This window comes from Benincasa hispida, chromosome 7 (genome assembly GCF_027475165.1).
Source record: "Benincasa hispida cultivar pf3 chromosome 7, pf3_genome.v1.1, whole genome shotgun sequence".
NCBI lineage: Eukaryota > Viridiplantae > Streptophyta > Magnoliopsida > Cucurbitales > Cucurbitaceae > Benincasa > Benincasa hispida.
The window spans coordinates 37,381,712-37,396,027 of record NC_143484.1 but is presented as its reverse complement, the minus strand read 5'-3'; the positions used below and the strand labels follow the sequence as shown (position 1 = coordinate 37,396,027).

At 29.5% G+C, this 14,316-nt stretch overlaps 2 protein-coding genes across 2 annotated transcripts; both read left to right on the top strand.

Moving 5' to 3' along the window:
- Positions 1-1,289: 1,289 nt before the first annotated feature.
- Positions 1,290-4,556, top strand: LOC120082170 (protein NUCLEAR FUSION DEFECTIVE 4-like). The gene is made up of 2 exons (XM_039037425.2): positions 1,290-1,930; positions 3,033-4,556. Exons 1-2 carry the CDS (start codon positions 1,462-1,464, stop codon positions 4,328-4,330), a joined length of 1,767 nt encoding a protein of 588 aa, XP_038893353.2. The 5' UTR covers positions 1,290-1,461; the 3' UTR covers positions 4,331-4,556.
- Positions 4,557-9,976: 5,420 nt separating this feature from the next.
- Positions 9,977-12,771, top strand: LOC120082171 (protein NUCLEAR FUSION DEFECTIVE 4-like). The gene is made up of 2 exons (XM_090315787.1): positions 9,977-10,579; positions 11,277-12,771. The coding sequence occupies exons 1-2, from the start codon at positions 10,111-10,113 to the stop codon at positions 12,572-12,574; spliced, it is 1,767 nt and encodes a 588-aa protein (XP_090171913.1). The 5' UTR covers positions 9,977-10,110; the 3' UTR covers positions 12,575-12,771.
- The last annotated feature ends 1,545 nt before the right edge of the window (positions 12,772-14,316 follow it).

The window sequence follows — 14,316 nt, the reverse complement described above, 5'->3', positions numbered from 1 at the left end:
TACTCAAGATGTTGTCAAAAGAAAAAAAAAAAAGTTAAAACGGATAAAAATATTAAATCATCTTCTTAATTTATTGTTATTGAATATCATGAAGTTTCAATCCCAGAAAATAGGATTTTTATAGTTGATTTAAGGCTCTATAATTGTTGAGAGCCTCATATTGAAAAATGTGAGAAAATCTCACAATCTTTAAAAGATAAAGGAGATACTCTTTCTATTATATGTTAATTAGTTTTGAGATGATAAATTCTATATTTTTTAGGAACTATTTATAATATTTGATCGTCTTTATATTGGACTATCTGCATACAATATATTAAGATACACCCTCTATATCTTATCGTTTTGTTTTCCTTAAAAAATAAACTCTAACAATTTTAAAGTCTTCTCATAAAAAAAAGTAATTGAAATTGGTAGCATTTTTAGGAATAATAAACAAATGTATAACATCATTTTAAAAAAATTGCAAATATAGATGAGTCTATCAACGATAGACTTCCATCATTATACACTCTTACCAGTGATATGGTCTATCACTGATAGACTTCTACCAATAATATGGTCTATCACTGATAGACTATTTAAATTTAGTCATATTTGTAATTTTTTTTATATTATGTTATATCTGTTAATACTTTGAATCTAATGTCTATATTTACAACTGTCCTTAAAAAAAACCATTTATAGTCTTATTAAAAATCTAAAATAACCAAATTCAATCATTTAAGAGCATAATATTTAAATGTTTTTTTAATATATTTGAAATGGGGGAATCAAACTCTAAGATTGAGGTTGATATTACAAACTTTATGTCAATTGAACTATATTCATTTTGATATACTTATTGAAATAAAATAAAGTTGCTAATTAATTTGCATATTTCTCAACTACCCTGTTCGAATATTTTAAATATTTATTAAAATCTAAAATAACTAAATTCGAGCATTTAAAAGCACATATATATAAACAATATTTAGGGTGGAAAAATCGAATCTCTAAACTTAAGGTTCATATCATAAGTTCATATTTGCATAAGTTACTGAAATAGAATAAAATTGCTAATCAACTCGTATATTTTTCAACTAATTAAATCATTACACATATATTTTAAAGAAACATTGAAATCTATACCAACTCAATAAAACTAGGATGATAAATTGATAACTTACCTTAAATTTAAACCTTCAACCCACAAGCAAAAGTAAGACAATATTATTGGTATCACATGTTTGTAGGACATAAGACAAACAATGACATTAATTAGTTAATTCAGCTTCACAAACAATGACATTAATTAGTTAATTCAGCTTCCCTACAGATTCTTCAAGTCAACTTATAGAGTCTCGTAATTGATTTCAAAAAGTCTATATATTTTTCTTCGATTCACAACCACTCAATAACCAAACATCTCACTTTCTCTCTCTTTTTCTCTCATTACACGAACAATCCACCTCCAAGAAAATGGTGGCCGGCGGAGGAATCTTGGGGTGCTCCGACATGAGGAGCATCGCCGTCCACGTCATCACCGGACGGTGGTTTGTGGTGTTCGCTTCACTCCTAATCATGGCGGCAGCCGGAGCGACGTACATGTTCGGCCTATATTCCGATGACATAAAATCGGTTTTGGGTTACGACCAAACAACGTTGAATTTGTTGAGTTTTTTTAAGGATTTGGGTGCAAACGTCGGCGTTTTGTCTGGGCTTATTAACGAAGTTACGCCGCCGTGGGTGGTTCTATCCATCGGCGCCATTCTGAATTTCTTTGGTTACTTTATGATTTGGCTCGCCGTTACTCGACGGATCTCCGCCCCCAAAGTTTGGCAAATGTGTGTCTATATTTGTATTGGAGCCAATTCTCAGTCCTTTGCTAATACGGGTTCTCTTGTTACTTGTGTCAAGAACTTTCCTGAGAGTCGCGGCGTCGTTCTCGGTATGTATTTTAATTACCAATTTATTGTCAGAAATTTTACTTTTTTTTTTTTTTTAGAAATTATTTCAAATGAAAAAATGATTGAAAATATTTACTAGATATAGCAAAATTTTAGAACTATTAATGATAGATGTTGATAGACACTAGGTCACGGATAGAAATTGATAGAAGTCTATCAGCATCTATCCTTAATAGTTCTAAAATTTTGCTATATTTTGTAAATATTTTGATTAACTTTTTATATTTTAAAACAACCATATTCAAGATTTTCTTAAGAAGAAAAAATCAAGGTTTAAAATCACTTTTAGTCCCTGCACTTGGGTAAAAGTAACAATTTCGTTCTTGAACTTTGGATTGTAACGAATTAGTCCCTTAACTTTCACATTTGTAACAATTTAGTCTATGAACTTTACTATGTAACAATTTAATTCTTATACTTTGAAATTTGTAACAATTTAGTCCCTATTTTAAAAATTAGTGTTAAGACTTAATGTGATTTCTGGTATAAATAAACCAATAAATTAATTAGAGACTCAATATCTTTATAAAATATAAAGTATACATCATAAAATAATTAAAATCGACATCTAATTTTGAAAAATTTGTTTACGTTGGGGAGTAATAGTTACAAATTTAAAAATACAATGACTAAATTATTACATACTAAATTTTAGAGACTAAATTATTAAAAAATCAAAAGTATATTGACTAAATTGATACTTTTGTAAAAGGTTAGGTATCAAAAGTGATTTTTTTTTTTTTTTTTTTAAAGTAAACTAGAATGTGAAATTCAAAATCTTGGATATAAAATTTAATTTTCTAACTATTAGATGAATTGGTTAAAGAAAAAGTTAATTATGTCATAGACTTGTTTAAAACAAAGTTGGAAGTTCTAAAATTTATCAAACATTTCATTAAGTTCGAGAACTTAGCTTATAAATTTAATCTATAATCATTCATTATTTTCTTCCTAAATTCAAACTTAGGTTTTGTAAACACTCCCATTGTTTACTATTTTCCTAGAGATTCCAACATTAGATTCCAAGTTTTAAAAAATAATAAAAATCACTACTAATTATAATTAAACGTTAAAAAATTTTAGGTATCTTGAAGGGGTACGTCGGGCTGAGCGGCGCCATAATCACACAACTCTTCCACGCATTTTACGGCAACGACACCAAATCCTTAATTCTCCTCATCGGATGGCTCCCGGCGGCAATTTCCTTCGCGTTTTTACGAACAATTCGTATCATCAAAGTCATTCGACACCCAAACGAACTCAAAGTCTTCTACAATTTCCTTTACATTTCTCTTGGCCTCGCCGGATTCCTAATGCTAATGATCATCATAGAAAGCAAAACAGAGTTTACTCAAAACGAATATGGTGGCAGTGCCGCCGTCGTCCTCGTCCTCCTCTTCCTCCCACTCGCCGTCGTCATCATCGAAGAATACAATCTCTGGAAACTCAAAACCGCCTTCATTAAATCCTCAAATCCCTGTGTTCAAATTGTTACAGAGCAACTCCCAAAAACAGAGCATCCGAAACAAACCCCAAAACAAGAACAAAAGGAACCATCTTGTTGGACAACAGTTTTCAGTCCACCAGAACGTGGCGAGGACTTCACAATTCTCCAAGCTCTCTTCAGCATCGACATGCTGATTCTATTCCTTTCTGCAACTTGTGGCGTCGGCGGAACGTTAACTGCGATCGACAATTTAGGTCAAATTGGAATGTCTTTGGGGTACCCAAAAAGAAGCATTAGCACATTTGTATCATTAGTCAGCATTTGGAATTACCTTGGCCGAGTTGCCTCTGGTTTTGTCTCTGAAATTGTTTTGACAAAATACAAATTTCCTCGTCCTTTAATACTCTCTCTAACTCTTCTTTTGTCCTGTGTCGGCCATTTGATGATCGCATTTGATGTCCCAAATGGGCTATATGTGGCTTCAGTCGTAATCGGATTCTGCTTTGGAGCACAATGGCCGGTGATTTTCGCCATAATTTCAGAGCTTTTTGGGTTGAAATATTACTCAACGCTTTACAATTTTGGGTCAGTGGCGAGCCCAATTGGGCTTTATATTTTGAATGTGAAAGTGGCTGGGAATTTCTACGATAGAGAGGCAGAGAAGCAGCTCAGAGCAAAAGGGATTACTAGAAAAGCAGGAGAAGAATTAAAGTGCTTTGGTGGGGAATGCTTTAAGCTTTCGTTCATTGTAATCACTGCAGTTACTTTATTGGGTACGTTTATTTCATTGATTTTAGTGATTAGAACCAAGAGTTTCTACAAGAGTGATATCTATAAGAAGTTTCGAGATGAAGCTGAAACAGAGGTTGCCGGAAATGGGGCTGTAGCGGCGGCCGGAGCAGGGGAAGAAACAAAAAAAATGATGGGAATGTGAAAAAGACAAAGAACAAGTTAAAAAGCTGAGAAAAATTCAAAAGGGTTGAAGCCGAGCGATGAGTAGGACATATTTGAGTGACGTTTAGATCAATTTTGGGCGTTTGGTATAAGGATTTTTAGATATCGTTAATAAATGATGTATGAGAATAAGATGTTTGGAAATATGATGTTTGTAAATCAAATATGACTGTGTTTGGTTGTTATTAGAATTTTGTGAACAAAAATAATGTTTGTATCTAATTTATGAAATTAAACATGAAAATCTTATTAGAATGGTGATATATTAATAATTTAAATAATAAATAATATTCAATATATCAATAAAAAAATTAATTAATTAGGAATAATAATAATTTTAATTATAAATATTTAAAAATTATAATTATAACTATAATTATTCAATATTTTAATTATAACTATAAATATTTTAATAATTTTATAATTAAAATTAACCAATTAATGCATTTAATGAACATCATACTAATTATAATAAAACACTTAATAATTTTTATTATCAATTAAGCTCAACATTAGTAATTTTACCTTAAATTAAATAATATAAGAAAATATATTTAAATGGATAATACATTATATAAAAGGTGAAGAAAATGAGATAAAAATATGATATATTAATAAAGAATACTAAAAAGTATTTTGTAAATATGATATGTTAATAATGAACAGAGTTATAAAACATAATCACAATAAATAATTAACTTCTTATAAATAATTAGGGATGATTATATGTTCATAATGAATGATCAAATTAAAATTAATCTTCATAAATTATTTGATTATTAAAAAAAATAATAAAGTAATAAATTACTATTATTGAAAATGAAGTTTAATAAAATTTAACTAATCCTAGTTTACTAATTCAATATATTTAAGATATTATTAGTTAATAAATTAATAATTTATGTAAAAAATAATTACATTCATTTAATAAATTTTTATTATAAAAATAAGTCAAGTATATATTTTAATATATCATTATTGATTTATTAAAATAAATATTTATATCATTTTTGTTAAATTAATATTAATTAATTAATTAACTATATTTAAAGTGAAATTAGATGTAAAATGAAAAAGGGGAAAAGAAAGTTTATAGTTTTGGAAGGGAATAGAAAACCTCATGTGTTAGAAATGAGATTGCTTGGAAATAGCTTATTCCCAAGCAAAGAGGTGAAAACTCTCAAACAAACGTGAGAATTAGATATCTATGTTAATTCTTATGCAGAAAATCTATCAACCAAACAATCCCTTGGGGTTTTGGAAAGTGATATTTTTCTCATCTCTTTGCCTTATGTTTGAAAGCACTATGTTTTTTTTTTATGAGAAATTATAACAAGCCAAAAAAAAGAAAAGGAAAAGGAAAAGGAAAAAAAAAGTTAATGATAGGATTTTTAAGGACTTATATTTAAAAGGATTCATATTATTATAATTGAATGATGGTGTAAATTCCTTAGTTTTGAAATTATAGGTTAGATTCTTTCACCTTAAATATTGACAAAAAAGAAAAAAAAACAATTGAGTGCATCTCTAAACTTTTTTGACTTCACATTAGATAATTTTATATTTTTTTAGCATTTAACATGAGAGTTTGGAGTAGAGAATGTCTAACTACTTGGTTGAAAATATATGTTAAAAGAATTACATATAAGTTGACATAATGTTCAGGCATTAACCTACTTCAATTTGATAACTATTTTTGTTTTGTTTTTTTTCTCTTTTGGAGGGTGTTTGACACACCAACATGAGTTATTCATTGTTATACATTTTCTTACATGGACACTTTTATGGATATTATTATTTCATTTGTAAGTGACAAATTAGACTTAACCATAAAAATTAGACTTAACATGTACATAGACATTTTTGTGGATATTATTATTTCATTTGTAAGTGGCAAATTAGACTTAACCATAAAAATTAATCATAAAAATTGGTTAAACAAAAAAAATGTTTGCAAAAAAGGGTTTTCACCAAAAAAACAAAATCATTTCGTTATATTAGTGTAAAATGTGGATAATCAAAAGTTTGCAAAAAAAAAAAAAAAATCCTTAACCACAAAAATTTTTTAATTCATATTTCACAAATGGAAAAAAAAAACTGAGAAGAATTTGTTTTTGTTTTGTTTTGTTTTTTATTTTTAATTAACAATTATGGTCAAGTTAAATTAATTTGAGGTTAAAAATTGAGGGTTAGGGATTAGAGAAAATGTTAAGTTTATTGGAATATGACATATCTTTAAGGATGTAGATAAAATCATTATGCAATTGAGTGTTCAAGTTTTGTGGTTAAAATATGTTACATTTTTCAAGAAGAAAAATAAAAAAAGTTACTCAATTTTTAAGCTTCTTCAGTGTTCATGATCGAGGATTAAATAGTTGTGAAAATTTTTAATTTGTTTGGAATATGTTTGGTGTTTATGAATGAAAAAAAAAATATATGTTATAACTGTTCAAAAATTGAATTCAAAATTTGTGTTTAGTATATTTTTATTTTGTAGGAATTTGTTATGTTCTAAGAATGGGAAAAAAGAATAAAATATTTTTTAGTGTTAAAAATTTTAGGAAAATATGAGCGTAGTTGGAAATTTTAAAAAATAAGAAAAAAAAAATTCTTATAAATAGAAAAAATTCAAACATATTTACATTTTATAGCAAAAAGTTACGAAAGTGGTTTGTACTTTACAACTTTTTGCTATAGAGTATAAATACTTTTAAATATTTTTTTATATTTAAAAAGGTAAAAAAAAAATTCAAGACAAAATCAATTTCATTTAGAAAAACTACACTAAATACCCTAACTCAACTAAACTTAACACAACACCCCAAACTAAATATTTCAACTAAACTAAAAAAACAATTTAACTTTATAGATAATCTAATTTCCATATAATAATCACCAACTAATGCCCCGTTAGTGAATATTATAATTGTTTAACTCTTCTTTCTTCCTCACTAAACAAAATTTAAAAGAATAATAATAAAGTTAATTTTCAAATTTTTATTTGGTTTTTTAAAATCATGTTTAAAGAGTAGATTTAAAACAAGACAACTATGGGTAGAAGTACTGATTTTAAGCTTAAATTTTCATAAATAGAAAATTAAAAATAAAATAATTATCAAATATTTTTTAAAAAAATAGGTATAAGTGGAGTAAAGATTCAAACATTGATTTTAGTCGAGTATAAATATTCCTATGCTCAAGTGGAAAATAAAAATAATTCTTTTTCTTATAATCTGATATCATCCTCATTATTGGGCTAGCCCGACCTAGCTCGACCCTCAAAAGTAAAGGCCCAAGCTTGTTGGATTCAGGAAGCAGACAACGGAAGTAAAACAGGAACATTAAGCATTCTAATCCAGTAATTTTGACTTCAAACTAAGCATGCTCATAAACTAGAAACAAAGTTTCAACACTAACATTTGAAGTACCTTTGAATAAAGATCTCCAGCTGCAACCTCCTTGATTTCTACTCGTGAACCACCACAAGGGCTTCCCTACTATCCTCTTGGTGCCCTGGATTAAGTTGTGGGACTCAAAATAAGCTTGGATTAAGGGAATAAGGAGATGAAGGCTGGTTTATCGACTGACTAAAGAACAGTTTTTCAAACTCTATTTCTCAGCAAAATTTGCTCATGGTGTGAAAGTCTTCCATCGCTTAGTGTTGAGAGCCTATACGATAGTGCCCGCCTACTAAACGATTGTACACCCGCGTTTACTGAACGATCGCCTGAGATTTCTTAAACGATCGCTTACCTTTAACCTAGACGATCGCTTAGCAATTACTACACGATCGTGTACCCCAACCTAAACGATCAACGATAGTTGTCCCTTTCCCCCACTTGCTTGTTCGTAGTACACGATTGCTTTTCCTTCTCCCCTCTACCAATTCCATCAAAGTCCACCCTTTGGATTCTCACTCCGAGAATACTAAGGGCTTGGAGTGGTGGTGTCGTCCCCGTTGCTTGTTGTTCGTGTAGACGATCGTGGTGTCGTTGGGCGATTGTTTGTTGGACGAGAAAGAGCGTGAGGAGTTTGGTCACGGTGAGACCACAAGCAAAAATTAGCTTAAAAACACTTTTGGAATGCTTGAACCACCTTGAACTGGACTTCCAATGCTCAAAACTGTGCTAAACCGAGCAAAGAACCGTCGAGTACCATCAAGCATCGAGTATGCCATCAAGTACCATCATGCATCGAGTATTTCATTATATACGAGCAAGTATGAGCATCGAATACCATCGAGTATTTCTCCGCGGGGATTGGGTTCTCCGCAAGTAATTTTTTCCATTAGTATCATTCATCGAGTATATCACGAAATACCATCGAGTATAAGCATCGAGTATGGCATTGTGCATCGAGTATTTCACAAAATACCATTGAGTTGCTCATCGAGTAAGGCATCATGTATCGAGTTTTTGAGCATCGAGCATCGAGTTTTGAGCAGATGTTGAAAATCTGGTTCTTGCTGCTTGAGCTTCTTCACTTCTTTCTTCAATTACAACTTAATTGCAACTCTAATGACTCTATACGAATTACATATACTTAAACACACATTAAGGCTCAACAAACAAGAGCCAATTATAAGAATTACATCATAATTGAAAAGAAAACAATGCCAAAGCTCAGAGAAATCATATTACTTCATCATTTTCATACAACTCATGAAACAACAACACCAAGCCAAAGTTAAACCAAATTGAATGCTTAAATGATGCTCTGATACCAATTGTTGGATTTAGAAAGTAGGCAACGGAAGTAAAACAGGATATTAAGCATTCTAATTCATTAATTTTGGCTTCAAACTAAGCATGCTCATACACTAGAAACAGAGTTTCAACACTAACCTTTAAAGTACCTTTGAATCAAGATCTCCAGCGGCAACTTCCTTGATTTCTGCTCTGAACCCCACAAGAGCTTCCCTACTATCCTTTTGGTACCTTAGATTGAGTTGTGGAACTCAAAATAAGCTTGGATTATTTTTATATTTCAAGTTTGAATTGAATGAATATTTAAAACAATCAATTGTTAGTGATGTAATTTGGTGAGAAAAAAAATTTAAGAAAATAGTATGTTTCTAACATTATTGGTATCTTATCATTATTTTTTTTTTCTTAAAAGATAAATCTAACCGTTTAAAAGTTTTCTCATAAAAAAACCATTTAAAAGTCTTATTAAAAATCTAAAATAACTAAATTCAATCCTTTAAGAGCATAATAATAAAATATTTTTTTTTGACATATTTGAAATGGAGTCGAACTCTAAGCTCGAGGTTGATATTACAAACTTTATATCAATTGAGTTATACTCATTTTGAAATAGAATAAAGTTGCTAATTAATTTACATATTTCTCAACTACCCTATTCAAATATTTCAAATATTTATTAAAAATCTAAAATAACTAAATTCGAGCATTTAAAAGCACACATATATAGACAATATTTAGGGTGGAAAAACCGAACCTCTAAACTTGAGGTTAATATCATAAATTTTATGTAAAAATTTCATTTTTGCATTTTACTGAAATAGAATAAAATTGCTAACCAACTCGAATATTTCTCAACTAATTAAATCATTACACAATGACATTAATTAGTTAATTAAGCTTCACTACAAATTCTTCAAGTCAACTTATAGAGTCTCTGTTATTGATTTCAAAACGTCTACATATTTTCCTTCAATTCACAACCACTCAATAACCAAACATCTCACTTTCTCTTTCTCCTTTTCTCTCGTTACACGAATAATCCACCTCCAAGAAAATGGTGGCCGGCGGAGGAATCTTGAGGTGCTCCCACATAAGGAGCATCGCCGTCCACGTCATCACCGGACGGTGGTTTGTGGTGTTCGCTTCACTCCTAATCATGGCGACAACTGGAGCGACGTACATGTTCGGCCTATATTCCGATGACATAAAATCGGTTTTGGGTTACGACCAAACAACGTTGAATTTGTTGAGTTTTTTTAAGGATTTGGGTGCAAACGTCGGCGTTTTGTCTGGGCTTATTAACGAAGTTACGCCGCCGTGGGTGGTTCTATCCATCGGCGCCATTCTGAATTTCTTTGGTTACTTTATGATTTGGCTCGCCGTTACTCGACGGATCTCCGCCCCCAAAGTTTGGCAAATGTGTGTCTATATTTGTATTGGAGCCAATTCTCAGTCCTTTGCTAATACGGGTTCTCTTGTTACTTGTGTCAAGAACTTTCCTGAGAGTCGCGGCGTTGTTCTCAGTATGTATTTTAATTACCAATTTATTTTCAAAAATTTTACTTTGTTTTTTTTAGAAATTATTTAAAATGAAAAAATGATTAAAAATATTTACAAAATATAATAAATTTTTATAACTATTAATGATAGACGTTGATAGATACCAGTTCACTCATAGAAGTCTATCAACATTTATAATTAATAGTTCTAAATTTTTGCTATATTTTGTAAATATTTTGGTTAATTTTTTTATATTTAAAAACAACCCTATTCAAGATTTTATTAAGAAGAAAAAATCAAGGTTTAAAATCACTTTTAGTCCCTATCCTTCTAAAAGTAACAATTTAGTTCTTAACTTTGGATTGTAACAATTTAGTCTTTTAACTTTCAATTTTGTAACAATTTAGTCCATGAACTTTAGTATGTAACAATTTAGTTCATGTACTTTGAAATTTGTAACAATTTAGTGTTAAGACTTAATGAGATTTTTGGCATATATAAACTAATAAACTAATTAGAGATTCAATATTTTTATATAAATATAAAATATACATCACAAAATAATTAAAATTGACATCTAATTTTGATACATTTATTTATATTAGGGACTAATTGTTACAGATTTAAAAATACAATACTAAATTATTACAAAATCAAATGGATTAAATTTTTATAAATAAAAATCACTACTAATTAAACTTGAACGTTAACAAATTTTAGGTATCTTGAAGGGGTACGTCGGGCGGAGCGGCGCCATAATCACACAACTCTTCCACGCATTTTACGGCAACGACACCAAATCCTTAATTCTCCTCATCGGATGGCTCCCGGCGGCAATTTCCTTCGCGTTTTTACGAACAATTCGTATCATCAAAGTCATCCGACACCCAAACGAACTCAAAGTCTTCTACAATTTCCTTTACATTTCTCTTGGCCTCGCCGGATTCCTAATACTAATGACCATCATAGAAAGCAAAACAGAGTTTACTCAAAACGAATATGGTGGCAGTGCCGCCGTCGTCCTCGTCCTCCTCTTCCTCCCACTCGCCGTCGTCATCATCGAAGAATACAATCTCTGGAAACTCAAAACCGCCTTCATTAAATCCTCAAATCCCTGTGTTCAAATTGTTACAGAGCAACTCCCAAAAACAGAGCATCCGAAACAAACCCCAAAACAAGAACAAAAGGAACCATCTTGTTGGACAACAGTTTTCAGTCCACCAGAACGTGGCGAGGACTTCACAATTCTCCAAGCTCTCTTCAGCATCGACATGCTGATTCTATTCCTTTCTGCAACTTGTGGCGTCGGTGGAGCGTTAACGGCGATCGACAATTTAGGTCAAATCGGAATGTCTTTGGGGTACCCAAAAAGAAGCATTAGCATATTTGTATCATTAGTCAGCATTTGGAATTACCTTGGCCGAATTGCCTCTGGTTTCGTCTCTGAAATTGTTGTGACAAAATACAAATTTCCTCGTCCTTTAATACTCTCTCTAACTCTTCTTTTGTCCTGTGTCGGCCATTTGATGATCGCATTTGATGTCCCAAATGGGCTATATGTGGCTTCAACTGTAATCGGATTCTGCTTTGGAGCACAATGGCTGGTGATTTTCGCCATAATTTCAGAGCTTTTTGGGTTGAAATATTACTCAACGCTTTACAATTTTGGGTCAGTGGCGAGCCCAATTGGGCTTTATATTTTGAATGTGAAAGTGGCTGGGAATTTCTACGATAGAGAGGCAGAGAAGCAGCTCAGAGCAAAAGGGATTACTAGAAAAGCAGGAGAAGAATTAAAGTGCTTTGGTGGGGAATGCTTTAAGCTTTCGTTCATTGTAATCACTGCAGTTACTTTATTGGGTACGTTTATTTCATTGATTTTAGTGAATAGAACCAAGAGTTTCTACAAGAGTGATATCTATAAGAAGTTTCGAGATGAAGCTGAAACAGAGGTTGCCGGAAATGGAGCTGTCGCGCCAGCCGGAGCAGGGGAAGAGACAAAAAAAATGATGGAAATGTGAAAAAGACAAAGAGAAAAATTCGAAAGGGTTGAAGCAGACTTTTAGATCGATTCTTGGGCGTTTGGTATAAGGATTTCTAAATATCTGTGAATAAATGATTTATGAGAATAAGATGTCTGTAAATATGATATTTGGAAATCAAATATGATTGTATTTGGTTGTGCATCTAAATGCTATCAAAATTTGGTGAACAAAAATAATGTTTGTATCTAATTTATGAAATTAAGCATGAAAATCTTATTAGAATTGTGATAGTTTAATAATTTAAAGAATAAATAATATTCAATATATCAATAAAAAATTAATTAATTAGGAATGAATAATAATTTTAATTATAAATATTTAAAAATTATAATTATAATTATTCAATATTTTAATTATAACTATAAATATTTTAATAATTTTATAATTAAAATTAACCAGTTAATGCATTTAATGAACGTCATACTAATTATAATATAACACTTAATTATTTTTATTATCAATTAAACTCAACATTAGTAATTTTACTTTAAATTAAATAATATAAGAAAATATATTTAAATGGATAATACATTATATAAAAGGTGAAGAAAATGAGATAAAAATATTATATATTAATAAAGAATACTAAAAAGTATTTTGTAAATATGATATGTTAATAATGAACGGAGTTATAAAAAATAATCATAATAAATAATTAACTTCTTATAAATAATCAGTGACGAGTATATGTTCATAATGAAGGATTGAATTAAAATTAATCTTCATAAATTACTTGATTATTAAAAAAACAATAAAGTAATAAATTACTATTATTGAAAATGAAGTTTAATATTAACTAAATTTAACTAATCCTAGTTTACTAATTAAATATATTTAAGATATTATTAGTTAATAAATTAATCATTTATGTAAAAAATAATTTCATTCATTTAATAAATTTTTATTATAAAAATAAGTCAAGTATATATTTTAATATATCATTATTGATTTATTAAAATAAATATTTATATCATTTTTGTTAAATTAATATTACTTAATTAATTAACTATATTTAAAGTGAAATTATATATAAAATGAAAAACAAATAGAGAGGGAAAAGAGAAAGTTTATAGTTTTGGAAGATAATAGAAAACCAATGTCTGAGAATAACTTATTCCAGACAAAAGAGGTGAAAACTATGAAACAAACATGAGAATTAGATATCTATGTTAATTCTCATGTTGAAAACCTGCCAATCAAACATCCCTTGGGGTTTTGGGAAGTGATTTTTTTCTTCTTGATCTCTTTGCCTTTTGTTTGAAAACACAATGTTTTTTTTGTTGAGAAATTATAAAGGCAAAAAAAAAAAAAAAGGAAAAAAAAAATTAATGATAGGATTTTTAAGGACTTATATTTAAAAGGATTCATATTATTAGTCTTGAAATTAGATGTTTGATTCTTTCCCCTTAAATATTGACAAAAAAAAGAAAAAAAAAATAATTGAGTGCATCTCTAAACTCTTTTTTGACCTCGTTAGATAATTTTATATTTTTTTAGCATTTAACATGAGAGTTTGGAGTAACAGAATGTCTAACTACTTGGTTGAAAATATATGTTAAAAGAATTACATTTAAATTGACATAAAGTTCAACCATTAATCTACTTCAGTTTGATAACTATTTTTATATTGTTTTATTTTTTTTTTCCTTTTAGAAGGCGTATGGCACACCAACATGAGTTATTCATTGTTATACATATTTTTACATGGACATTAACAT

What these genes read in the sequence shown, in the direction of transcription:
- LOC120082170 (XM_039037425.2), top strand. Translation starts at nt 1,462, where the DNA reads ATGGTGGCCGGCGGAGGAATCTTGGGGTGCTCCGACATGAGGAGCATC. An exon ending in GAGTCGCGGCGTCGTTCTCG is followed by an intron (nt 1,931 to 3,032) that starts GTATGTATTTTA and finishes AAAAAATTTTAG; the next exon opens with GTATCTTGAAGGGGTACGTC.
- LOC120082171 (XM_090315787.1), top strand. Translation starts at nt 10,111, where the DNA reads ATGGTGGCCGGCGGAGGAATCTTGAGGTGCTCCCACATAAGGAGCATC. An exon ending in GAGTCGCGGCGTTGTTCTCA is followed by an intron (nt 10,580 to 11,276) that starts GTATGTATTTTA and finishes AACAAATTTTAG; the next exon opens with GTATCTTGAAGGGGTACGTC.